At 37.2% G+C, this 25,140-nt stretch overlaps 1 protein-coding gene across 1 annotated transcript; it reads left to right on the plus strand.

Moving 5' to 3' along the window:
- The first annotated feature begins 10,676 nt into the window (after window positions 1-10,676).
- On the plus strand, window positions 10,677-24,639 carry Srprb (SRP receptor subunit beta). The gene is made up of 7 exons (XM_063249025.1): window positions 10,677-10,892; window positions 11,484-11,578; window positions 12,923-13,000; window positions 15,809-15,891; window positions 20,675-20,811; window positions 21,812-21,866; window positions 23,509-24,639. Exons 1-7 carry the CDS (start codon window positions 10,739-10,741, stop codon window positions 23,720-23,722), a joined length of 816 nt encoding a protein of 271 aa, XP_063105095.1. The 5' UTR covers window positions 10,677-10,738; the 3' UTR covers window positions 23,723-24,639.
- Window positions 24,640-25,140: the final 501 nt, after the last annotated feature.

Genomic DNA, 25,140 nt, shown 5'->3' on the forward strand with positions numbered 1-25,140 from the left:
TTATATCTTAGTGGTAGACCACTTATGTAGTATATGCAAAGCTTCAGTTCAATCCAACCACTGCAAAAACCAAAGCAAACCAAACCAAAAAACTAAGGGGAATCATTCTGCTTTTCCTCTCTGACTTCCTTAAATCAACTACTGTTATAGTGTATTTTATGTCAGCTGAAGACATGATCAACTACCCAATTATTCATGCCATAAATGGAGGTATCAAATATCAATTCACTGTTTTCCTTCAGCCTACATCCAAAGTCATCAAATTTGATAATTTTGCCTTGTAAATAATTCCATGGGTGGCCCCTTTCTTTAGTAACTCCTACCACAGCCTCAATTTACATTTTGATACAAAACTGAAGCTAGGACATTTCTGTACACAACAATCCACACCTCTCTTAACTTTCCAGAATCTGAGGAAACAAGACCCTAGGTCTGCTTTACAGTAAGGCCTAATGTGAACCAACTGTGCTTTGCTCTAAGTTCACCAGAGCTCTACCCTATTTAATATTTACCTCAATTCTTCCATTATCCCAGATACTGGAGAATCTTGGCTTGTCCATTGATAAGATGTCCCTTGTTTCCTTTGGGATATGATCTGTTTACTGCAACAGGTCACTACACTTAATTTTAGTAGATATAGGAACTCTTAGGCAGCAGAGCTAAAACAACAACAGCAACCACTGTTTTTAAATTTAACACTAAAATAAGATAGATGTTACCGGGCAGTGATCTACATATAATTAAAAGCTAATGTACAATGATGACAAATACAAGCATTCCCACTAAAGTTAGAAATATGGAAGAAAACTTTGCTTACTACAAATCTTATTTTACAGTGGTTAGCTACTCTAATTACACAATAAAACTAAGTAAGATTATACATATATATTTGCAATACTAACGACTGAACCTAGAGCCTTACTCATGCTAGTGCAATGCTAAAGACTGAACCTAGAGCCTCACTCATGTAGGCAAATATTCTACCACTGAGCTCCATCCCCAGCCTAAAGGTAATACTTAAAGAAGTATAATTAGGGCCGGGGATTTAGCTCAGCAGCATAAACACACATGCCTTGCAAGGGCGTGGTCACGAGTTCGATCCTCAGTACCAAATATATATGTATATATATATATAATTACTATTTGTGTGGTAACTGTACATCAAAAATATCCATAAGACTGGAACATCTCGGTGGATCTGAGGTGCCTGCTTCATCTCCCCTGCTCCCGGCTGTGCTTGGAGGACTGTGGAGTTCTAAGCAAGCAGGCGAGCACCACTGGTTCCAGAGGCCCGGCATCCTGGGGTAAGTGCCCTGCACACTTTCCCCCTGAGGCCAGCTTGTTTGGGACTCTCACGCCTTCTGGGTGCACTGGAACAGCTCAGCGGGTCTGGGGCGCCTACATCCACCTCCCTGTTCCCAGCTGTGCTTGGAAGACCGTGGAGTTCTAAGCAAGCAGGTGAGTGTCACCAGTTTCAGAGGGTCAGCGGCCTGGGGGAACTGGGTACCAGAGTCCCAGGAGCTGAGGGCATAGAACAGGATTTCCTACAGACCCTGAGGAAGCCTTAGAATAACACTTGAAACACAGAAATATAGGAAAATGACAAAACGAAAGACCAAATTACAATCTCAAACCTCCAGCCCATCCAAAGAAACATTAGGAGTGATGTATATAGAAGAAAATATATGCCATACACCTCAAATATCGGACATGATAGCAACTGAAATAAACAAGCAACTCCAGGAAGCTTTAAAGGAATTCAAGCTAGAAATAATCTCCCAGGTAAAAGACAAAATGATAAAAGAAATGAAAGGGAAGCTGAATATATCTAACGAAAACATAGTTAAAAAATAGGAGGAACTAAATAAAAAGAAAGAATCCCTAGATGAACAATATAAGAAACAAACAGAATACATAAAGCAGATGCACAGAGATATACAGGAAATCAAAAATTCCACTGAAAGCTGTAAAAACTGCCTCAATGAAAGTAAAGATAGAATTTCAGACCTTGAAGACAAGATGCAGCTAGTGAACAGGAAAGGAAACATCTTTTAAAAATAACAATAAATCCGGAAATAACAATTCAATAACTGCAAGATGACGCAAAGAAAAACAACATAAGATTGTCAGGGATTAATGAAAAAGAAGAGGACGACATAAAGGACATCAAGAGGATATTTAGAGAAGTAATAGCTGAAAATTTCCCAAACATGAGATCAGAAACCGACATCAGGATCAGTGAAGCATATAGAACTCCAAACAGTCATAACCAAAATAAAACTACACCCAGACATATAATAATCACCATCCCAGATATTCAACACAAGAATAGAATAATAAAAGTTGTCAGAGAGAAAAGACAGATCACTTATAAAGGAAAACCTATTAGAATCACAGCAGACTTCTCAGCACAAACAATGAAGTCAAGAAGAGCATGGAGTGAAGTATTCCAGATCCTAAAGGAAAATCATTTCCAACCGAGACTGATATACCCTGAAAAACTGTCCTTCAAAATCAATGGTGAAATAAGATACTTCCATGACAAAGAGCAGCTGAGGAACTTCATGATCACCAAGTCAACCCTGAAAAAAATATTGAAAGACAGTTTAGATACACTTAGGAAAAAACCACTAACCAAAGCAGATAATTAAACAGAACAGAAAGATAAAGATGCAACAGCAGAAAGATAACATTTCAACAATAAACCAACATACAAAAGTTATAACCATTAATGTAAATGGTCTCAATGCACCAATTAAAAAAACAGACTGGCAGAATGGATCAAGAAACAAAATCCAACCATATGCTGTCTACAAGAAACCCATCTAACTCAAAAGGATACTCACAGACTGAAAGTCAAAGGATAGAAAACAATACTTCACACAACAGGAACCCCCAAAAAAGCAGGAGTAGCCATTCTGTTTGCAGACAATGTGAACTTTAAACCAATAATGATCAGAAGAGATAAAGAAGGTCACTACATACTTGTTAGGGGAAAACTTCAAGAGGAAGAGATAACTATCTTAAATATATATGCCCCAAATTCCAGAGCACCCAGTTATATAAAACAAGTATTAACAGAAATGAAAAATCAAATTATCAGTAACACAATTGTAACAGGAGACCTTAACACACCATTGACACCAAGGGACAGATCAACCAGACAGAAAATCAGCAAAGAAATAACAGAACCGAATCACACCTGCCTGTGAACAAAGGGACTTGCTAGACATATACAGAGTGTTCCATCCAACAACATCAGAATACACATTCTTCTCAGCAGTACATGGCTCATTCTCTAAAATAGACCATATATTAGCTCACAGAACATATTTAAATAAATGCAAAAGAGCTGAAATTATCCCTTGCAAGTTATTTGATCATAGCACTTTTAAATTAGAAATTAATGATAAAAGATACTGCAAAAATCCCACAAACACATGGAAACTGAATAACACATTCTTGAGTAATCAGGGGGTCACAGAGGAAATTAAAGAAGAAATTAAACAATAACTACAAGAAAATGAAAATACAACTTACTGGAATCTGTGGAATGCAATGAAAGCTGTCCTCAAAGGAAAATTTATTGCACTGAGTTCCCACATCAGGAAAACAGAATGAATACAAATAAATAACCTGATGCTACACCTCAAACAGCTAGAAAAAGAAGAGCAAGCCAAGCCCAAAGCCAAAAGAAGAGAGGAAATTATAAAAATCAGAGCAGAAATCAATGCAATAGACACTAAGAAAACAATCCAAAGAATCACCTATTTCTATTTCGAAAACCTCTACTCTCAAAGGTTTGATAACACAGAAGAAATAGACAGATTCCTAGAAACATATGAAGTACCAAAGCTAGGTCAAGAGGATGTAAAACTGCTGAATAACCCAATTTCTATTAATGAAATTGAAAATGTAATTAAGTCCTTACCTACAAAGAAGATCCCAGGCCCAGACAGATTCACTGCAGAATTCTACAAGAAATACAAAGAATACCTAATGCCAACACTCCTCAAACTCTTCAATGAAACTGAAAAGGAAGCAACCCTTCCTAAGTCATTCCTGGAAGCAAATATTACTCTAGTACCAAAACCTGAGAAAGACCCAACTAAAAAAGAGAACTATAGACTAATCTCCCTAATGAAAACAGATGCAAAAATCCTCAATAAAATATTGGCAAATAGGATGCAGCAAATCATCAAGAAGATTATACACCATGACCAAGTGGGATTCACCCCAGGCATGCAGGGATGGTTCAACATACATCAATCAATAAATGTAATCCACCATATTGACAAATCCAAAAGTAAGAATCACATGATCATTTCTATAGATGCAGAAAAAGCTTTCGATAAGGTCCAACATTCATTCATGATAAGAACTTTACAGAAAATTGGAGTAGATGGTCTTTACTTCAATATAATAAAGGGCATCTACAACAAACCAACAGCCAGTATCATACTAAATGGCCAAAAATTGAAGGCCTTTACTTTAAAATCAGGCACAAGACAAGGATGTCTTTTAGCTCCACTCCTAGTTAATATAATTCTGGAAATACTAGCCAGAGCAATTAGACAAGAGAGAGAAATAAAAGGGGTAAAGATAGGAAAAGAGGAAGTTAAATTGTCATTGTTTGCAGATGACATGATACTCTACATAGAAGACCCCCTAAACTCCACTGAAAGATATCTTAGATATAATAAATAAATTCAGTAATGTAGCTGGATACAAAATCAATACTCAAAAATCGATAGTATTCCTATACACTAACAACAAAATCACAGAGAGAGAAATAAGAGAAGCCACACCCTTCGCACTACCAACAAAAAAATGAAATATTTAGGAATTACTCTTACAAACGAAGTGAAAGACCTATACAGGGAAAATTATAATACACTGAAAAAAGAAATTGAAGATGATCTCAGAAAATGGAAAGACATCCCTTGCTCTTGGGTAGGAAGAATAAATATTGTGAAAATGGCCATTCTCCCAAAACTCTTATACAGATTCAATGCAATCCCAATAAAAATACCGTCAACATATCTCATAGAACTCGAGAAATCACTCCTAAAATTCATGTGGAGCAAGAAGAGACCTAGAATAGCAAAGACAGTTCTAAGCAACAAAGGCAAGGCAGGAGGCATCACAATCCCTGACCTGAAGTTATACTACAAAGAAACCATAGTAAAATCAACATGGTATTGGAATCAAAACAGAGCCGAAGATCAATGGAATAGATTAGAAGATACAGCCACAACTACAAACGCATTCAACCACCTTATCTTTGATAAAGGAGCCAAACAGGTTCACTGGAAGAATGACAGTCTCTTTAATAAATCGTGTTGGAAAAACTGGCTCTCCATACGCCGAAAACTAAAACTAGACCCATGCCTATCACCATGTACTAAATTGAAATCTATATGGATCAAACACCTGAATGTTAAAACAGAAACACTAAATCTATTGGAATACAAATTGGGTAGAAACCTTGAAGACATAGGGGTAGGTAGAGAAATCATGAACAGGACTCAAACCGCATGGGAAATACTTCCCAGAATCGATAACTAGGACCACCTTTTATTAGATATATTCAGCATGTCAAAAGAAATCTCCAGCATAGTGAAAAGAAAACCCACAAACTGGGAAAAAATCTTAGTGAACTCTCCCTCAGACAAAGGACTTCTGTCTAAAACATATAAAGAATTTAAAAAAAATCAGACCCCCAAAATTCAAAGACCCACTTCAAAAATGGGCACGTGAGATGAATACACACTTCTCAGTTGAAGAAATACAAATGGCAAACAATAAATGAAAAAATGTTCATCATCATTAGTCATTAGAAAAATGCAAATTAAAACCACACTGAGATTCCATCTCACACCTGAAAGAATGGCCAGGATCAAGAAAACCACCAACAACAAATGCTGGAGAGGCTGTGTGGAAAAAGGAACTCTCCTTCACTATTGGTGGGAGTATAGACGGTGCAACCATTGTGGAGGTCAGTCTGGAGATTTCTCAGAAAGCTGGGATTGGAAGTCCCATTTGCTCCAGCTTCTAGGCCTATTCCCAGAAGAACTGAAAGCATCATACCACAGTGACATATGTGCACCCATGTTTATAGCAGCACAATTTGTAATCGCCAGATCTTGGAAACAACCCAAGTGTCCATCAACTGAGGAATGGATAAAAAAGTTGTGGTATTTTTATACAATGGAGTACTACTCAGCTATAAAGAAGGATCACATAGAGATATTTATAAATAAATGGATGCAGTTTGAGACCATAGTCAGAAGTGAAAGAAATCAAACTCACATGTATAAATACTAAATAGTTTCCCTATTATAAGAAATAATTCAAATATATAAAAGTATGTGGTAATCATGATTTCCCATTACAAGGCTTTGAAGACTTATAAAGTTGTCACTCATTAATTGGAATGGCTTTATTCTGGGCTTTTTGATATTATTGCCTGTGATGATATGAACAGCTATTTTGAAGACAGCAAGACATCATAATAGCTAGTGCTGATTTAATATCATCTTGTTTTGAAGTCCCACCAAACTGTTGTTCTTCTGTCTCTATTGGTTTTATCATGTTGTATCTTACTGGATTTTATTATATATGATAGTATAAACAAAAATATTTAGAGGCAAAGAGATAATATAGAAACCATTGTTCATTTTCCATTAGCTGGTTCTAAATACCCTGTAATACTTTCATCCTCTTGAATGGTTTTACACTGTCTTGATATGTTTGATGCTATAGTATACGAAGTTATATTCAAATATTTCAAGGAAAGAGACACTATGGTAACTACTATTAAGTTGGGTTATCTTGTGGTGAAGCACTAGGTTGCTAAAATTGTTATTCTTTGACCTATATTGTTATGTTGTTACATCCTCTTTTATCTCAATCTCCCCCTTTTTCTTAAAAAAATTATTTATTATTAATTTTTAATTAAGAGAAAAAATCAAAAAAATTAGCAGGATATATTATAGTAACTTTTTTGATTTCCTATTAACTTGATTTGAAGTCCTGTATTACTCCCACTATCTTGTTTTGACTGATTTTACTCTGTTCTGTTCTGTTTGATAGTATCAAGTTTGAGGGTATAGGCAACTACTTTGAAGGCAAGAAGATTCACTATGATGCCCATTCTGGTTTGACTATTATCTTCTTTGAAGTCCTGTAATGTTTCCAATATTTAGGTTTTATTGGTCTTGTTATGTACTGTTTTGTTCAATTTTATTATATCTAATGATATAGGCAATTCTTTTTAAGGTAGCAAGAGGCATATGGTGACCATTGTTGATCACCTTGTATTCTGTTTTTACATCATGTGCTATGTCTATCCTTTGTTTTGACTGACTGATTTGTTTTGTCATATTTGGTTTTATTCTCTTCCAAAAAAAGTAATAAGAACTATGGGAGTAATATAACCCCAAATGTGTAAATTTTGTTGTAAAAAAGAGAGGAAAAAAAGTGCTCTAAAGGATACAACTGCAAGTGTGTTTAGGTATGTTAAGATAGATGACCATATTACTAAGTTTTTGTTGGATCACTGAACACAACTGTTTGCAGTCTCACTGTTTGAATGTCCACTTTGTAGGCTTTAATCCTGTAATTTGAACAACTATTTCTAAGATGACAATATGTAACCTATTAACTAGTGATTTCTTAGTGTTTTTTGTGAAATTCTGTATTACTTGTACCCTTATACTGTTTTGTTTTTTTTCTTTAAATAAAAAATCCATAAGAACAATAAAATATTAAATGTAGTAAAATAAAATTCAGTAAGGTAGAAGAAAAATAAAATATAAAATAATCTTTATACAAATAATAGAATTTTTAAGAATAAATAAACTGCATTATTTAGTAAATTGATAAGAGCTACTCCTAAAAACCATTCAAACCACAATTAATAAATTTAAAAATAATGGAAAAGACATTGCTTTGGCTCGAAAGATACAATCTTGTAAATATGTCTTTTTAAATCAATATATACATTTTTAAACTTGCAAAAATAATATTAATACTCAAAAAATAAAGTTAGGTGAAAAAATTCTGAGAAAAGAGTAATGATAATAGATTAGCTAGCTCTTCCAACTATTAAAAGGTATGATAACCTCCTAGCCACTAGCATTAGCAATGATATTCACCTAAATATCATTTAGGAGATTATCTCAAAAGCTCAGGCCAAAAAAGCAAAAATAAGTAAATGGTTCTACATCAAACATGAAAGGAAATGATGACCATACAAAATGGCAGCCCATGGATGAAGAAACTATCTTCAAATCATGCATCTGACAAGGGATTAATGCTAAAAAAGACTCATATAACTCAAAAGTAGCAAAACAAATAGCTTAAATAAAAATAATAGCCAAATGGCCTAAATAGTTATTTATCCAATGAAGAAAAATTGCCAACAGGTATGTAAAATATGTACAATACAGTTGATCATCAGAGAAATGCAAATTTAATTCATTATGACACATCACTTCAAAACATAAGGAAGACTAACTAGTATTATCGAAAAGTCAAAAAGTAATAAACATTGGTGAGGGTGTGAGACAAAGGAACTCTTTACATTGTTGGTGGGAATGCAGATTGGTAGAGCCAAAATAGAAAAGTCACTTTTATTCTGATGATATTTTCCCACAGCTTAAACCCCCCTCTTACTGAGGTCTTAATTCATTTATTGTCACCCTCCTCTTCCCTGTTACCTACAGGAATTGTGCAGGATGCAGCCTTGATATCTCCTACATAACTCACCATGTGCATCTATGAGTATGCTATATAGTTTGACATACAAACATCTCTGAAATCTGTGCCCTCCTTTCTCTGCCTACTTTTGCTTCTGCATTACACTTTGAGCATCTTCTCTGCATACTACAAAAGAACTCAGCTGGTCTCCTTGCAGTCTCCTACAGTCTTTGGTCTCTTAAGTCATAGTTCTCCCTAGATTTGCCCATCGCCTATGTCACCTTCAACTGAAACTTATATTCTGAATAAACACCCGGTCCTTCAGAAAGAGCATACAAAATTCCTTCAAGTCTGATTCCTACCAACTTTCCAGCTTTATTTTTGCCACTGCTGCTTACATGACTGTTCTAATGATACTTTTAACTGATTATTTGAATCCCAAGGTCAAACTACCAAAGTTCTTTGTATTTCCTTCATGGTTTGTTTTTTCAGTCTGTGCCTAAATCATATCTCAACCTTTCTTCACATCTTTGCTTCACCTCTTACCCAATGAAATACATCTCCACCTACTCTGTGCCACACTCACAAGGGACAGTCCTAGTTCTTCTAAGCCCTGTGAGTGTTGAGGACTATGTGGCTCTGTGCTGCGATGTGGAACCATGAGCAATGAACTTCTAGTGTTTCAGTGACACTGACTGTGCACGTTGTTACCCAGTCATGCCAATAAATTAAATCACATGTATCTTTAAAACAGCGACACCTGCTCCATACAGAGACTGCAAATGACCAGTATTTAGGCTGGCGACTTCTGACCCAGCAGAAGTGTTTCAGCTGGACTACAAACTTTCAACTGTTTATCAATTACCCCTCAAAATTTTAAAAATGGAAAATGTCCCATAAAAATCCCCCTTTATGACTTGTCTTGAAAAATGCTAGAACTGGTCACCCAAGGTGCTACAGATTACCTGGCTGAATAGAATTTGCCTGCTTTTGTCAAGAATGACCCCTGCAGTTTTTTATTTTTATTTTATTTTTTGTTGGCTTTTTGGTTATTTTGAGACAAGTTCTCACTATATATATTTCAGGCTGGCCTTAAATTCATTTGTGTAGCACAGACTGGCCTCGAACTCAGGGGATACTCCTGCCTCAGTCTGCCAAGTATTAGGATTACAGATATGGGCCACTATGCCAGGCTCCTGGCTGTTTCTTTTAAAGCAATCATTTTGAGTTTGCAGCCCTAGGTTTACCTTTAGGAACAGTGAATTACCTGCGCTTTATACTCATTTTCTTGCAAAAGGCACATCCTTTGCCCTTTAACTGCCTGCACAGACTAACTTGTCCTTCAGGAAGAACTCAGTTGGTCTCCAGCAGTTTTTCATTGAGTTCTTGATGGACTCGGCGTGACCTGTATTACTCCAACATCACAGGGCACACCTCACTGTTACATCCTTATGCCACGTTACATTCAGTTTAAGTGAAGGGATGCTGGAGCTCCTCGCAATCTCATCTCACGCAGAGATCCACTGGAAATCCTTGGTGGAAATTTCGAGAGTCATTTTATTTCATTTCGTCGTTCTCTCAACAGCCACAAAGAAGGCAGCAAATCAGGGCTGGCACTGCATGCCTTTAATCTCAGCACTCTGGGAGGCAGAGGCCGGAAGATGCAGGTTAGAAAATCAATTTGGCTAATTTAGCCAAACTTTGCATAAAAATAAAAAAAAATTAAAACGTGTTAGTCGTGTGAAGGCCTAGGTTCAACCTCCAGTATGGCAAAAAAGAAAGAAAGACTGAAAGAGGCGAAATAACGACAGACATCAATGAGAGCACCTCTCTTCTAATAATTGTGTCCTGGTGTTAGAGAGGCACGCGTTGCGTCGGAGAACTACAACTCCCATCAGGTAGTTGGGGATCGTCGCAGCTCCAAAGCGGGAACGCAGTTTAGGGACTACTACTCCCGTGATGCTCCGCTCCCCGCCCCTGCGCAGAACTCAAGGCCACGTCGCTTTTGCGGCACCAGAGACCACGCACCTCATCCATGGCTACCGTGGATTCCCGGCGGGTAGCAGATGGCAGCGATGCCGGGGGCACCTTCCAGCCCTACCTGGACTCCTTGAGACAAGAACTACAGCAGAGGGACCCGACCGTGTTGTCAGTAGTGCTGGCAGTCGCCGCAGTGCTGCTGACGCTGGGTAAAGAAGCTCGGTGGTTGTGCGGCTGCGGGGCGGGCAGGATCCGGGCTCCGGCTGCGCTTCCGCAGGCCCGGATGGACACCTGGGGAACATCTGGGTTGTGAGATTTACCGGGTCTACTCTTTGCCTTCTTGGTGAAGCGGCGGTGGCAGCGTAGCATTCAAGGGGGCGTCCCGGGTAACCGCGTCCCTGGGACCCTCGGAGTAACGTCCGAGTCCCAGGGACGCGGTTACTCTTCCCTTGGTGCCTTTCATCCCGAACGCACGGTTCCTCCACTGCCTCCTTCTTACTGCTGAGACTCACACGGTCTTTACACCAACTTTGAGCTTACTGTGGGTTTGCGAAGTGGGCCCTGAGGGCGCATGCAACTCGAGGTATCCACATTCTGAGTACAGGTATATGAAAGGGGTACGCGAAAGTTGAGAGTGGATAGTGGGGCGGCACTCTAGAGGGTTCCTAACTACAGCAGCAGTAACGATTATAGTGCTGGTAATCAACAAGTAACTCAGATGAATGCGGTGTTTTCTTGTGAGATGGCTGTTAGTACCATGGATTATCAGCTCACAATTCTGCTGCTTTTTTTCTCTGCAGTGTTCTGGAAATTCATCTGGAGCAGAAAGAGCAGTCAAAGAGCAGTTCTTCTTGTGGGTCTTTGTGACTCTGGGAAAACACTGCTGTTTGTCAGGGTAGGTGCTTTGATTTACAGTACATCTCTTTTAATGGACAGAATAATGGCATCCCAGTGTACGTGTGATCCGATGGCTTATTTGGTAAGAAATTTATGCTGACAAATTTGGGAGTTTAGTCTTCATTTACCTGTGAGAACAATAAGACTCTTGGAAAACATGAGTCAAAATTTTGTAACTTTTTTCTTTTTGTCCTGCATTTAGTGTTTACTGCAAAGGTTTTGCGTAGTGTTTTGTGGTTAGGAGACAGAAGCCAGTGACTAAATGCAGTTCATAATGTTTTGGGTAATAAACCCTTTTGAGGACTTACCAAGAATTTTTTTTTGGGGGGGGGGATATTTTAAGATTTTTCGGTTTTTTCAGATTTTGCAATATTTCCATAGTCTCCCCCACCCCCAGTTAGCATCCCTAATCCAAAATCTGAAATGCACCAAAATACGAAATTTTAGAAAACAATATACGTTACTTTCATTGTAAAATATGTTACAAATTCTGTATGTCCTTTTCACAATGCCTTTTGTAAAGTAGCCAAACTGTGATTTGGGTTGGACCATGATTTGACAAAACCAGTTGCATCCCAGTTTGAAGATTCTTTTCAAGTAAATTTATTGTTCTTAAATCTGATAAATGACACGAATGTTGGTTGATATTTTTGTTTGTGTTCACAAGTAAAGAGAAAATGACAAAATGAAGATGGATGTCAAACTTTATCCATTTAACCACTTCTTTTCGTCGTCAGATAATACTAGGATACTTTTTAGTTTCTTGCATCATAGGCACAATACACTTTTAAGTTTAACTTGCATTACTAACCTCTCTTCATTACTTTTAAAAATTTAAACAATCAAAAAATAAATAAATAATGAAAGCCTGAGTTGGCTTTTGTTAATTGTGCTGTAACACTCCCAGCATGGTTCCAACAAGTTAACAGCTCAATTTTGTCAGACTTTTATTCATTATTTTGGAGTATGTGTTTTACTATGGGGAACAGAAAAGGTTTTCTGGTTTTTAATGTTTCTTTGGAGTAGAGATACTATTTTTTCAGGTACTAAAGCAGTATATTCTGAGGTTTTTTTGATGCTGAAAATGTTTATAGAGGTCAGTAAATTTAGCCACCAACTATGGTTTGAAAATAATGTTTTTCTTTTCTATGAGGAGAGAGGAATGAAGTTTGCAATAAATTAGGTTTTTCTACCAGCTAGAAAACCCCAACAGGATCCTTTTCCCCTATTATAAGGAGCATTCATTTATTTGACTTGGGAGAATTAGAACATTATTACTCAAATTACACTTGCTTTTACTGTGATACATTTACTTTGATCACTTCCATCTTGTTTTTTACAGTTGTTAACAGGCCATTACAGAGACACACAGACTTCTATTACTGACAGCTCTGCTGTATACAGAGTCAACAATAACAGGGTAAGATGTTCTGGAGGGTTGGAATCTGACTCCTACTTAAGATGGCATGTCAAGAAAAAACAGTCCTAGAATGAATTACTTAGGCACTGTTTGTAGCTTTGTCTTTGTAAACATATTCTTATGTGACAGATTCTATTCTTGACAATACATGCAGCACATTTAGTTATGTGTACCTCTTTGTTATAATTTATATACAATAGCTCATCACATTTTATTAATGTTTTGTCTTTTCAGCGTTTCAACTTTATATGAGTTCTTCAAGAATCAGCATTAAGTCTCTTTATTTTATGTTTAAAATAGGTAATATATGTGTATAGGACAAAAATTTTGTGAAAAGTAATTTTTTTTCTTTCTTGTGTGTACCCCTTAGTCTTTTCCCAGAAGCAATAACTGTTAATTTTTTTGTGTATAATTTTCCAGATTTTCTGTGCATATACCTTGTATGCTTTAATTAATTTTTTAACACACTGTTCTGCCTGTTATTTTTTTATCTAACAATGTGGCTGCTACAGCTTGGCTATTTTTTTGTCCTACATTTGAATACAGTACTACTTGATTGACTTATGAACTGTGTAGTATTCTATTATGTGGCTATATCGTGGAATTAAATTTTTATTTAATTAGAGATCCATTAATGTTTAGTTTTATTTGCTTAGCTTGTATTATATTATTACTTGCTTTTACAGTGTTGCAACGGGTGACATAGAGTGTATATTAATACATTTCAAAAATACCCATAAAGTATTGTGGAAAAGCCTTTTTATGTACCCGTATACCTCCAGAATGTAAATGCTGGCTGCCAAGCCAATTACAATGTTCTGTGAGTTTTGGTGAGTGAGTGGAGTGAGAGCGGGGTAGCTGCTTAGAGGGGCAAAAGGTTAGATGGAAGGATAATTAAACTATGACCTAAGAGGCCCTTTCCTACGAGGCCCTTTTCCCTTTTTATTGTGCTTTCCCCTTTCTGATGCCTCCAGAGTTAAATATCATTAGCAGAGATAAAGAAACATCCATTTAAATGTCTTAGGATTTTTTGTTTTAGTTTTTGTTTTCAATGATGGTATACTTTTCTGGCCCATACTTTTTAAAACTTCCAACAATTTGCATTTTAAGAGATTGTTAATTTTGAGAGTCCCTGTAGCAGATTTTTTAACTTGGGTATTCCAAGGTATATATTAGACCTGTATCTTACAGTACAATAGCCATTGGTCATGTGTGACTACTGAACACCTAAAATAAGACATGTCCACCTAGAGGAGCGCTGTAAATCTAAGGTACCCCACCAAAATTAGAAGACATGATACAAAAAAAGCACATAAAATATCAATGGTGTCTTTTTTTTTTTTAATTACATGTTAGTAATGTTTTGGATACATTGGATCAACTAATTTGTTAAAATTCATTTCACTTTATTTTACCTTTTTAATATGTTTACTAGGAAATTTAACATTGTATATGTGACTTGTATTAAGTTTTCATCCAGTAGATAGAACCGTGCTTCCGTCTTTCACCACTCCCTCTCACCCTTAATTATCTGTCTTCCAATTTGCTAAAACTGCAGGGTGCAGTGCTGCTTTTTGAAATGGAACAGCAAGTCCCAACTTGGAGTCTCCAGACTCTTGCCAATATTTTTTGAAAAGGCTAGTAGGCATTTATGTTTGTCTATAAAGAACTGCCTACGGTGTCTGAAAGGTCATACTCCAGTTGTGACTCTACAGATTTGTATGTGATACTGATTTCCTTCTGTTGAGCCATGATCATGGTGGCTGTAAGGTAAACCTGAAATGAGAAGTGATTGATGGGTCTGATACGTGTACCAGAGTCACATTTGAGTCTCTTCATTCAGTGCAGCCACATACACTCTGATCATGAAGTCAAGAATAAAGGCCTAGCTCATCAGACTTAAAAGGAGATGTAGTGGGTTCCCTCGGTAGATGATCAAGAATTGGCACTGCTGGGCGTGGTGGTATATTCCTGTAATCCCAGCTGCTGGAGAGACTAAGGCAGGATCATGATTTCAAGGCCTTTCTGGGTAACTCCGACCCTGTCTAAAAATAAAAAGGTCTAGAAATGTAGCTCAGTGGTGGAGTACCCCTGGGTTCAATCGGGAAAATACGCAACACACACACACATAGCCCTGTGACAACTACCACAAAGTATTGACAGTTTTAGAACAAATAAGTGGTGTGTTTGATTGACACATATGTAGAAATCAAGGGTGGAAATAATGAAAGGGTGCTTTCTTACCAGAACTCAGGATCCTAATAATGACAACACGTGCTGTCAGTTGTTTAGTTCTTGTTTTGGTTTGTTGAATATTTATCATCATTTTTACTTGGTTTTGCTTTTATTGATACTAGTGTATATCTTCCAAGTCTCACAGGGACCACTTTTGTCTGGCTTCCCCAGAGAGACAAGATTCTCGGTACCCTAAGAACATTTATTAAAGTTGTAAATTTATAAGCAGTTTTTACCTTGAATTCATGTCAGGTCAGGAACCGTGTATTTGCTCGTTGTTTATATCCCTGGAACTTCCATTAGCGTTTGTTTGTCATTATTCCTTCTAGTGCTAGAGATTAAACCCATTACTTCATGCACATTTAGTACGTGCTTTGCTAACTGAGCTACATCCCCAACTTCTGACCAGTGTTTTATTAGAAAATGCTCCATCAGCATGTTCAGTTGATTAGATATAGTGAATATTCATTTGATTCATTCTTTAGACACCAGAATCTGTAATCTGATACTAAAGGTTTATGTTGTGAACAGGGAACTGACCTGAACATTAATTATTTTTGCTGCCATCCTCAGGGCAATAGTTTGACCTTGATTGATCTCCCTGGGCATGAAAGCTTGAGGCTTCAGTTCTTAGAACGGTTTAAATCTTCAGCCAGGTAAGTGGGGAGTGAGATATGCTTGCTGAAGTCTGTATAGACTGTGTCGAGTTGGCAAAAAGGGGGGATTCTGGCGTCAGCATGATGTTACCCAGTAGAATGAACATGGACCTTGGTGTCAGCCGTTTCTGGGTTCCAGTCCCATTTTTGCTAGGATTGTATGAGGCAATGCTTAAGGAACATTTTTCAGAGTGCTTGGGAAGGGTTGCTTGTATCATTATTATAAATTTCGCCTTTACCCTGGAAATGAATTTAATGGTATAGGATTATTAAAATCTGAGAAAAGAATTTTAGAGCTTCTGTAGATCCTGGAAACGACTAAATAGTATGGTTAAGTCTTTTTTAAAATTACTTAAAACAGTTAGCTCAAGAAAGTATGAGCAGTAACATATTTTATTGTCTGCCATTGTATTATTGACTCTTAACTTCTTTGCTTAAATTCCTGTGCTACAGTTTTAATTGCTTTCTTCAACTTGGATGAGAATTGAGGAGGGAAATTTGTATATATCAGTTATTTGTCTTTTTGAGACAGGGTCTCGCTGTGCAGTTCAGGCTGGCCTTGAGCTCACTTTGTAGCCTAGGCTGGTCTCAAACTCGCAACAAACCTCTTGCCTCAGCCTCCAAGTGCTGGGATTACAGGTGTGAGCCACCACGCCCGGCTTATATCAGTTATTTGAAGACACATTTTAACATCTCTGAATTTGGAATGTATCTTACAGTTAATGATATGATAATTCAATTGGCAATATTTTCCCTCTTGTGGTGGTACCTAAAATAATATTTTTTTAAATTGACAGCATCTTAGAGTTTACTGGAATGAACTAACTGGTTCTTTCATTTTTGACAAATGTGTAAATTTAGACCTTTTTTATATTGCTTCCTTCCTCACAAGATGGTGGTGATGAGCAATTTGTCACAGATAAGAATGTGACTTGTTCTTCAGACAACTGAGACAAATGTAGGACTGGTCAATTTTGCCATATGTGGATGTTAATTTCCTATTATAGTTTTTTCCTTTTCCTGTTGTCAATTCTAAATGTTTGCAATTTGGATAATAATTACTTTCTGAAGTATTTTGGGGGAAATATAAAGATAAACCGAGTTCAGAGACTTCTTGATCACAATAAATGCATACTGAAAAGACATTTCCTATACGGGTATGTGACTTTTTTTTATTTCTCCTTATGATTTACTCAGGTTTCCTTACAGTTTGTAGTATCCCTTTAATGGTTTGAAAGTATGCTATGTACTTTTCACAGTTCTCCTCTACTGCTTTATACACTGCACACCCAGTGTAAAATAAATACAAGTATCCTTTTCCTGAATCTTGAAAGACTCTGGTCATCACATTTTATTTATGCTCCTTTTTAACCTCCAACAGTTACTGAGTTTTTCATCTTTAGTGTTTTCTTGGATTTAGCACCATATTTATGATTTATTTCCTTTTTGAAGTTCTTCCATTTTCCTTTCTTTTAGGTTATTTTTCTCTTAGTGTATCTTTTAGACATATTTCTAGAGAGCATGACAAGTAGTAAATTTCCTTATCCTTTTTTTCACTTGAAATACCCTTACTGTGTTTGGCCCTCAGTTTTGAATGACGGTTGAGTTTAGTGTAGAGTCTGGGATAGCAGTTGTGTCTTTGGTTACATGGAAGGCAAAATCCTGACTTCACGCGGCTGCTGTTACAGAGGAGCACTTACCAGTGTAACTCATTATCTGTGGTTATCTCTGGCTCTACCTTCTGTCCAGGTGAGAACTCAGCATTATATGTGGAATTCAAGTGTGCTATCCTAGACCCAAGATTCATGTCTTTCTTCAGTTCTGCAAAATTTTCACCATTATCTCTTTGCTAATTTGGAAGATAATGCTATGTCCCCATTCTCAGTTTCCAAATCTTAGGAATCTGTTAAGTTTATTGAACTTAATTATCTCTGTTCTTGTGTCTTCCCTACTTTCTAGATTGTGTCAGGTGAGAATAACCTTTGCTTAACATTTCCACTGAATTATTAGTTTACTGTATTCTTCTAATCCAGTTGCTTTCTGTGATTTGTCTTTCTTCCATTTAAACACCAGTAGTCTTCCTAAGACAGAAGCATAAACAGCCCAGTGTGTCATACTATATTGCTGACTCGGTTTCCCCCATTTCCCTATCTTCTATGTATCTGCTTGTCTTGATTCCTCCAAGGTGTGCTTCACTTGTTTGGACTCAAACATACCATTTTCCTGAGAGTCTGCCCCAATTTTTTGTCTAGTTAAAATTTCAGCTTCACTGTTACATATTCCTTCTTTGACCTGGTATCATTTAAATGAAACTTCCTCTTTATTCCTGGTATTGTTTGGGCACAGTTCTCTCCTGGCAGTTATCATACAGTTTTCTATGATTTCTGGGTCTTTGAGGGCAGATATCATTTATTGGTGTGTTTTCAGTCTCAGTGGTTGAGTCATAGTACGACTCGAAAGGTCTTTTTTATTTTTTAAATTTATTTTTATTTAAAGAGAAACAAAACAAAACAGTGAAAGGGTACAAGTAATACAGAATTTCAAAAAATATATATACAGTAAGAAATCACTAGTTAATAGATTACAATATTGTCATCTTAGAAATAGTTGTTCAAATTACAAAATTAAAGCATACAAAGTGGCCATTCAAACTGTGAGATTGCAAACAGTTGTTTAATGATCCACCAAAAACTTAGTAATATGGTTTTCTATCTTACACACTTAAATATACATGCAGTTATATCCTTCAGATCACTTTCTTTTCCTCTCTTTTTTACAATGACAATTACACAGTTTGGGTTTTATTACTCCCACAGTTCTTATTACTTTTTTTTTTGAAGAGAAAAAAACCAAATGTGACAAAGCAAAACAGTCAGAACACAAGGATGGACATAGTACGTGATGAATACCAGGTGATCAACAATGGTTACTATTAGGCCTCTTCCTATCTTAAAAAGAGTTGCCTATATCATCAGGCATAATAGAATTGAACAAAACAGTACAGAACAAAACCAATAAAACCTAAACATTAGAGACCTTACAAGACTTCAAAAGAAGATAATAGTCAAACCATAATGGGCATCATAGTAAATCTTATTGCCTTCAAAGTGGTTGCCTATACCCTCAAACTTGATACTATCAAACAAAACAGAATAGAGTAAAATCAGTCAAAACAAGATGGGGAGAGCAGTACAGGGGTTCAAATCAGGTTAATAGGAAAACAAAAAAGTTATTATAATATATCCCGCTATTTTTAAATTTATTTTTCCCTTAATTAAAAAAATAAAAAATAAATTAATTTTTTTAAAAAAAGGGGAGATTGAGATAAAAGAGGACATAACAACAGAACAACACAGGTCAAAACAACAATTTAAGTATCATAGTGTTTCACCACCAGATAACCTGACATAATGGTAGTTACCATAGTGTCTCTTTCCTTCAAATATTTGAGTATAACTTCATATACTATAGCATCAAACATATCAAGACAGTATGAAACCATTCAAGAGAATGAAAGTATTACAGGGTATTTAGAACCAGCTAACAGAAAACGAACAACGGTTTCTATATTATCCCTTTGCCTATAAAAAAATTTTGTTTATACTATCACATATATTAAAATATAATAAGATACAACATGTTAAAACCAATGGAAACAGACGAACAACAGATTGATGGAACTTCCAAACAAAATGATATTAAAGCGGGGCTGGGGATTTAGCTCAGCGGCATAAGCGCCTGCCTTGCAAGCAGGCAGTTGTGAGTTCGATCCCCGGTACCGGTAAAAATGAAAAAGACAAAAAAAAAAATAGCTATTTGTACTATCACAGACAATAAAGTCAAACAACCCAGATTAAAACCATTCCAATTAATGAGTGAAAACATTGTATGGCTTCAAACCAATATAATTGGGAATCATGATTACCACATACTTTTATGTATTTTTATTTATTACACTTTCGGTATTTATACATGTGAGTTTGATGTATTTCACTTATGAGTATGGTCTCAAGCTGCATCCATTTATTTATAAATATCTCAGTGTGATCCTTCTTTATAGCTGAGTAGTACTCCATTGTATAAAAATACCACAACTTTTTATCCATTCCTCAGTTGATGGACACTTGGGTTTTTTCCAAGATCTGGCAGTTACAAATTGTGCTGCTATAAACATGGGTGCACATATATCACTGTGGTATGATGCTTTCAGTTCTGGGAATAGGCCTAGAAGTGGAATAGCTGGACCAAATGGGATTTCCAATTCCAGCTTTTTGAGAAATCTCTAGACTGACCTCCACAATGGTTACACCAGTCTACACTCCCACCAATAGTGAAAGAGAGTTCCTTTTTCCCCACAGCCTCTCCAGCATTTGTTGTTGGTGGTTTTCTTGATCCTGGCCATTCTTTCAGGAGTGAGATGGAATCTCAGTGTGGTTTTAATTTGCATTTTTCTAATGACTAATGATGATGAACATTTTTTCATGTATTTATTTGCCATTTGTATTTCTTCATCTGAGAAGTGTGTATTCATCTCACGTGCCTATTTTTGGAGTGGGTCTTTGAATTTTGGGGGTCTGATTTTAAAAAATTCTTTACATGTTTTAGACAGAGAAAGGTCTTTTAAAAGGAACTTTGTGTTGTGTGATTACATGTACACAAACCTGAATTCGTGTGTGTTGTGTACAATTCACCAGGATTGAATTTCAGGAGATTTAAGGATAGTTTTTCAAGATTACGATTCACTGCTAGAGGTTCATGTGCCTGGTTTTTTCCTTCCCTCCAGGGCTTTTGTGTTTGTTGTAGACAGTGCATCCTTCCAGCGAGAGGTGAAAGATGTGGCTGAATTTCTGTATCAAGTCCTCCTGGACAGCATGGCTCTGAAGAACACGCCATCTTTCTTAATAGCCTGCAATAAGCAAGGTGCTGTCCTGTTTCCTGGCAGTAATGACTGAACTTTGGGGGTTTCCTACTAAGTATTAGTTCAGTACCTATACCTGTCATTACTGAGGATCGACATAGTTGTAATGAACTATAATTTGAAGGATTTTCTGAAAATCTGTTTCTGTTCCTACCTTTTTACTAATCTACAGATTAAGACAGTACTTTAATTTTTTTTAAGTTTATAAATTGTTTTACTTTTCAAAATGAAGCTTGCCAGAGTGGACAGTATGTGATATCAGAAAAATAACTTTGGAGTAAATAAAAGGATGGAGTCTCCTTCCAAACAAATGTACCATTCAGCAAATTTTAACAAGGGGAGTTTGTTTCCCTTTCATCTGATAACCACTGACAAGTTTCAAGCCATTGCCAAACAAAATGGGTTTCAATTTTATTACCAGTAAGCTAAATAGAGTAGTCAGTCTCTTCAGGTCTCTTTCACATCTAAATTTCTTGGTTCTGTGAAGAACCCAAAGCATTTCTCAGAGTCGATCAGATAATAATTATCCCTAATCAGGATGCACTTACTAATACCATTACCAACCTTCTGTTTTCTCTTATTTAGTATTAAAAAGGGAGTTAATGTTTATTTGGCCTGGATTTTTTGCCAAACTAGGCTGATTGCATACCAGCGGTAAACTTGGATCATAACATATTCTCTCAGTTACTGTCTGCAAGTGTCCTGAGGTTACTTTTAAAGGACAGGCAGAGTATCATCTACTGGAGTGAAAGTCCTTATTATAGTCACAGTGCTGATAAGGTTTCTCTGCTGGACATAAATAATTTTTGGATTGAAAAGTGTGTAAAGCATGGAAAACCTTTTTAAGAATATCAGCATAAGTTTATAAGCATTATTTTGGGAAAACTCATGTGCACATAAAAACAATATAGAAGGAAATAGTGATAAAACCTTATTTTGAAAAAGAATGGGGAAAAAACTCAGTTTGATTTAAATTAAAATAACATTTTTATTTCTTCATAGATATTGCAATGGCAAAATCAGCAAAGTTAATTCAGCAACAGCTTGAGAAAGAACTGTAAGTGTAAATGGAGACCAATGTTTTGGATAAATATGTGTTAACACTCAGAGCCTGAGCAGTATGTTCGTATTTATTTTATCATACATGGTTATCACAATTATAGTCTGAAGACTAGTGTGAAATGCACTTTTTAAATAATTAAAAGAATCAGTGGAATTATAAAAAGCATTAATGGGATGTTTATAGATATTTTAAAATTTCATGTAAAACTTTATTGAAAATATTGGCTCAGTTTATTTTATGTTATTCATAATTGTAAGATTTTAGAAACTGTTGAAGTGTTTTAATGAATACAACAGAGTGCATCCCTCAGTAGAAGTGTTTAATGATGCACAGAAAAATAATTAAATAAAAATAAATAAAACCTGAGGACCAGGAAAAAAGTCAGTAAAGCAATTTTAAAGCCATTAGAAATTGTTATTGGTAGAATAAGAAATGAACACTTGGGAAGACTATAAAAATCTGTGATATTCTTTCATAGCTTCTTCCATTATTTTAAAGCTCTTTGACAGTATTCATGCTGCTTTATTTTAAAAAAATCTTACACATAATAAGCTGTAAGCTTTTGAATTTTAAGACATCCAACATGTCCGTTATGCCAGTTAAAAGCTTGTTTAGACAGAAGAAATCATCAGCATTATAGTAAAGCAAGTTAACTTTTCTTACTATTTTTATATAAGGACTTTTTCTGCCTAAAGAAAAGGCTCTGGTGAAGATTCTGCACACATTCAGCTTTTAAAACATTTTCCGCAACCACGAGTTACTCCTTTATTCCCTTAGCAAACAGCTGACAGGGCATTCAGTACAGCCAGGCGCTGCTGTGGGAGGAGGAGGCTATAGAAGGAACTGTGATAGAGTTCCCGTGCTCAGGGCAGACACCTCCCCGAGCAGTTTGACATTTTTAAAGGCAGGTTTAAAAAAAAAGCAAAGCAAAAATATGCAAGGGACCAAATGTGGTGCACATAGCTCAAGATCCTGAATTTTCTTCTTTACAGACAGTCCCCAGGGTTTCTGTTCCTTCTGAAATCGCTTGTTACCCTCTCCTGATGCTCCCTGTTGCAACTCTGTGCCCGGCTTGCCATTAGGCTGACAGTATGGGAATGCTTTCATTTGTAGAAAGCAAGTTGGCCGCGTGTATGCTGTGCTCCTTGGAACAGAAGGGGTCTGCAAGCATGTTGCTTGTGCACTTTTAGTGCCAGCAGGGCCAGCAGGGGGCAGAGGGCAGCATAAAGTGAGAAAGCTGCTGTGGTTAAAGAAAATGGAGAACAGTAATTGTGCCAAGTAAATCTGAAGTGAGTTTATAAGCACCATATTGAAATAGACTAAAGATAAAAATATATTACCTAGCCACACTTTCGGAAGTTTAAGTTTTATAACACAGCAGTGTGTTTTAAAATGGCACCACTTGGGAGAGCCTAAAGGGGACCCTGCGCCTGATGTGACCTGACTCCACGGCTGCCCTGTTGTCCTCTGGTCAAGTAAGGTTAGACTCACATTTGGTTATGTATGTGGTTATTCAGCAGCGCTGACTGCGTAGTTGACAGGCTTGTGAATAAGTCATGTTAATATATTAGGAACTAATCTGATTTCATTGCTGGATCGTTTTTGCTTCCTGACTTGTTGCCCTTTTGTTCCACAGCAACACCTTACGAGTTACCCGCTCTGCTGCTCCCAGCACACTGGACAGTTCCGGGCCTGTCCCTGCTCATCTGGGAAAGAAAGGCAAAGAATTTGAGTTCTCACAGTTGCCCCTCAAAGTGGAGTTCCTGGAGTGCAGTGCCAAGGGTGGGAGAGGGGACGGAGGTTCTGCTGACATCCAGGACCTGGAGAAATGGCTGGCGAAGATTGCCTGAGGGCAGCTCCAGAGCACAAGCCCCGGGCGCATGTGACCGGCCGCACTCGGGAAAGAGCTGTGCCAGTCTGGAGTTGCTAAAGGGTACGGGAGTCAGGGACTTCCCCTCATTCGAGAAACAAATGACTGTTCCCACCAGTTCGGAAATTTTTTTGTTTAAGTTTTTTTCGGTATTGCTCCCTTTCAAACAAATCACTTTTATTGGACTCTCATCCTGCCTGTATTCAGTGTCCCTCTAGCATGTGCTTGTTTAAGGTCAAGGTCTTTATGACGTAACAAGCAGAGTACACACAGAGAGTACTGTTACGACATGTGTTTATCATCTGAAGTCTTCTCATCCTCGGCTTCTGTGCTTTGATCCCTTTCCTGGAAACAAGCCACCTGTTACGAAGCTAGTTGATTTCCAGCTGCCTCTGCCACTCCTGTGCAATAATACAGTTCTCAGATTTATAGGGAGAGTTAGTTTTCCCATGTGTGAAAAGGGTCTAAAAGAACAAGGCAGAGTTGACAGTGGGTTCTGATTGGTCCCGCCTCAGCATCAGGGTTAAAGGCTGGTCAGGAACCCCTGGTGGTGTTCCCAGGGGGTAGAATTACAGATGCTAAGTCCCCAAGTACCTCTCCTGTGCTCTAGTGGTCACTGGGGTGTGGGGACTCTAGGCACCCTTGTGCTTCTGCGTTTGGCCTCAGCTCCTGGCTCTCCATTTATTGCCTGGTCAGATCTGATTTTGTACCCTAAAGTAGAATGCTGTGGAACAAAAATACAAAAAGGTTTTTGGTATAATTTTGGGATGTGTATTCATGCTTTTAAAAAAAATTGCCTTTTCACAGATGTTCTGTCTTAAATATTTGGCTTTTTTACTGCTTTTGTAAATGGTTAATAGTTTTCTTGATAAATAAAACAGGCTTTTGGTTTTTTGAGACAGGATCTTGCCGTGTAGCCCAGGCTGGCCTCAAACTTGTAGCAGTCCTCCTGCCCCAGCCTCCCAAGTGCTAGGGTTACAGGCCAGTGCCACCATGCCCAACTCATACTGTGCATTTTAAGCAGCATATTTACCACCAGTGCACATTCACATTGATATCTAGGGAACTCTGTATTTCTTTAGCCTGGCAAGGCTAGGACCGCTGGACAGCTGTGTCAACACCATGCTAGTGAGAGCACTCACTGAAGACACGTTCTCCTGAGGACCATAATCATGTGGAAGGCTTGCTTTCCTCTGGCCTTTGTCTGGGCCCTGAAGCGGCTTCTCTGACTCACCCCTCTGCTTGCTCTGCCTTATACTTTATAATTGGAAGACAGAAAAAAAGTAAGGCTTAGTGGGCAAGGATACTGTTTCCTCTCCTTTCTAATCACAAATAGCCTTTCTGAAGTAGCAGATTGGAAGGGGTTCTAGAATCTTCAGAACCTTTAAATAGGGGAGA

Source organism: Cavia porcellus, unplaced genomic scaffold, assembly GCF_034190915.1.
Source record: "Cavia porcellus strain 051 isolate PalLab524CR breed Dunkin Hartley unplaced genomic scaffold, mCavPor4.1 scaffold_5, whole genome shotgun sequence".
NCBI classification, from domain to species: Eukaryota; Metazoa; Chordata; class Mammalia; order Rodentia; family Caviidae; genus Cavia; species Cavia porcellus.

What these genes read in the sequence shown, in the direction of transcription:
- Srprb (XM_063249025.1), top strand. Translation starts at nt 10,739, where the DNA reads ATGGCTACCGTGGATTCCCGGCGGGTAGCAGATGGCAGCGATGCCGGG. An exon ending in ACAGAGTCAACAATAACAGG is followed by an intron (nt 13,001 to 15,808) that starts GTAAGATGTTCT and finishes TGCCATCCTCAG; the next exon opens with GGCAATAGTTTGACCTTGAT. An exon ending in AATAGCCTGCAATAAGCAAG is followed by an intron (nt 20,812 to 21,811) that starts GTGCTGTCCTGT and finishes ATTTCTTCATAG; the next exon opens with ATATTGCAATGGCAAAATCA.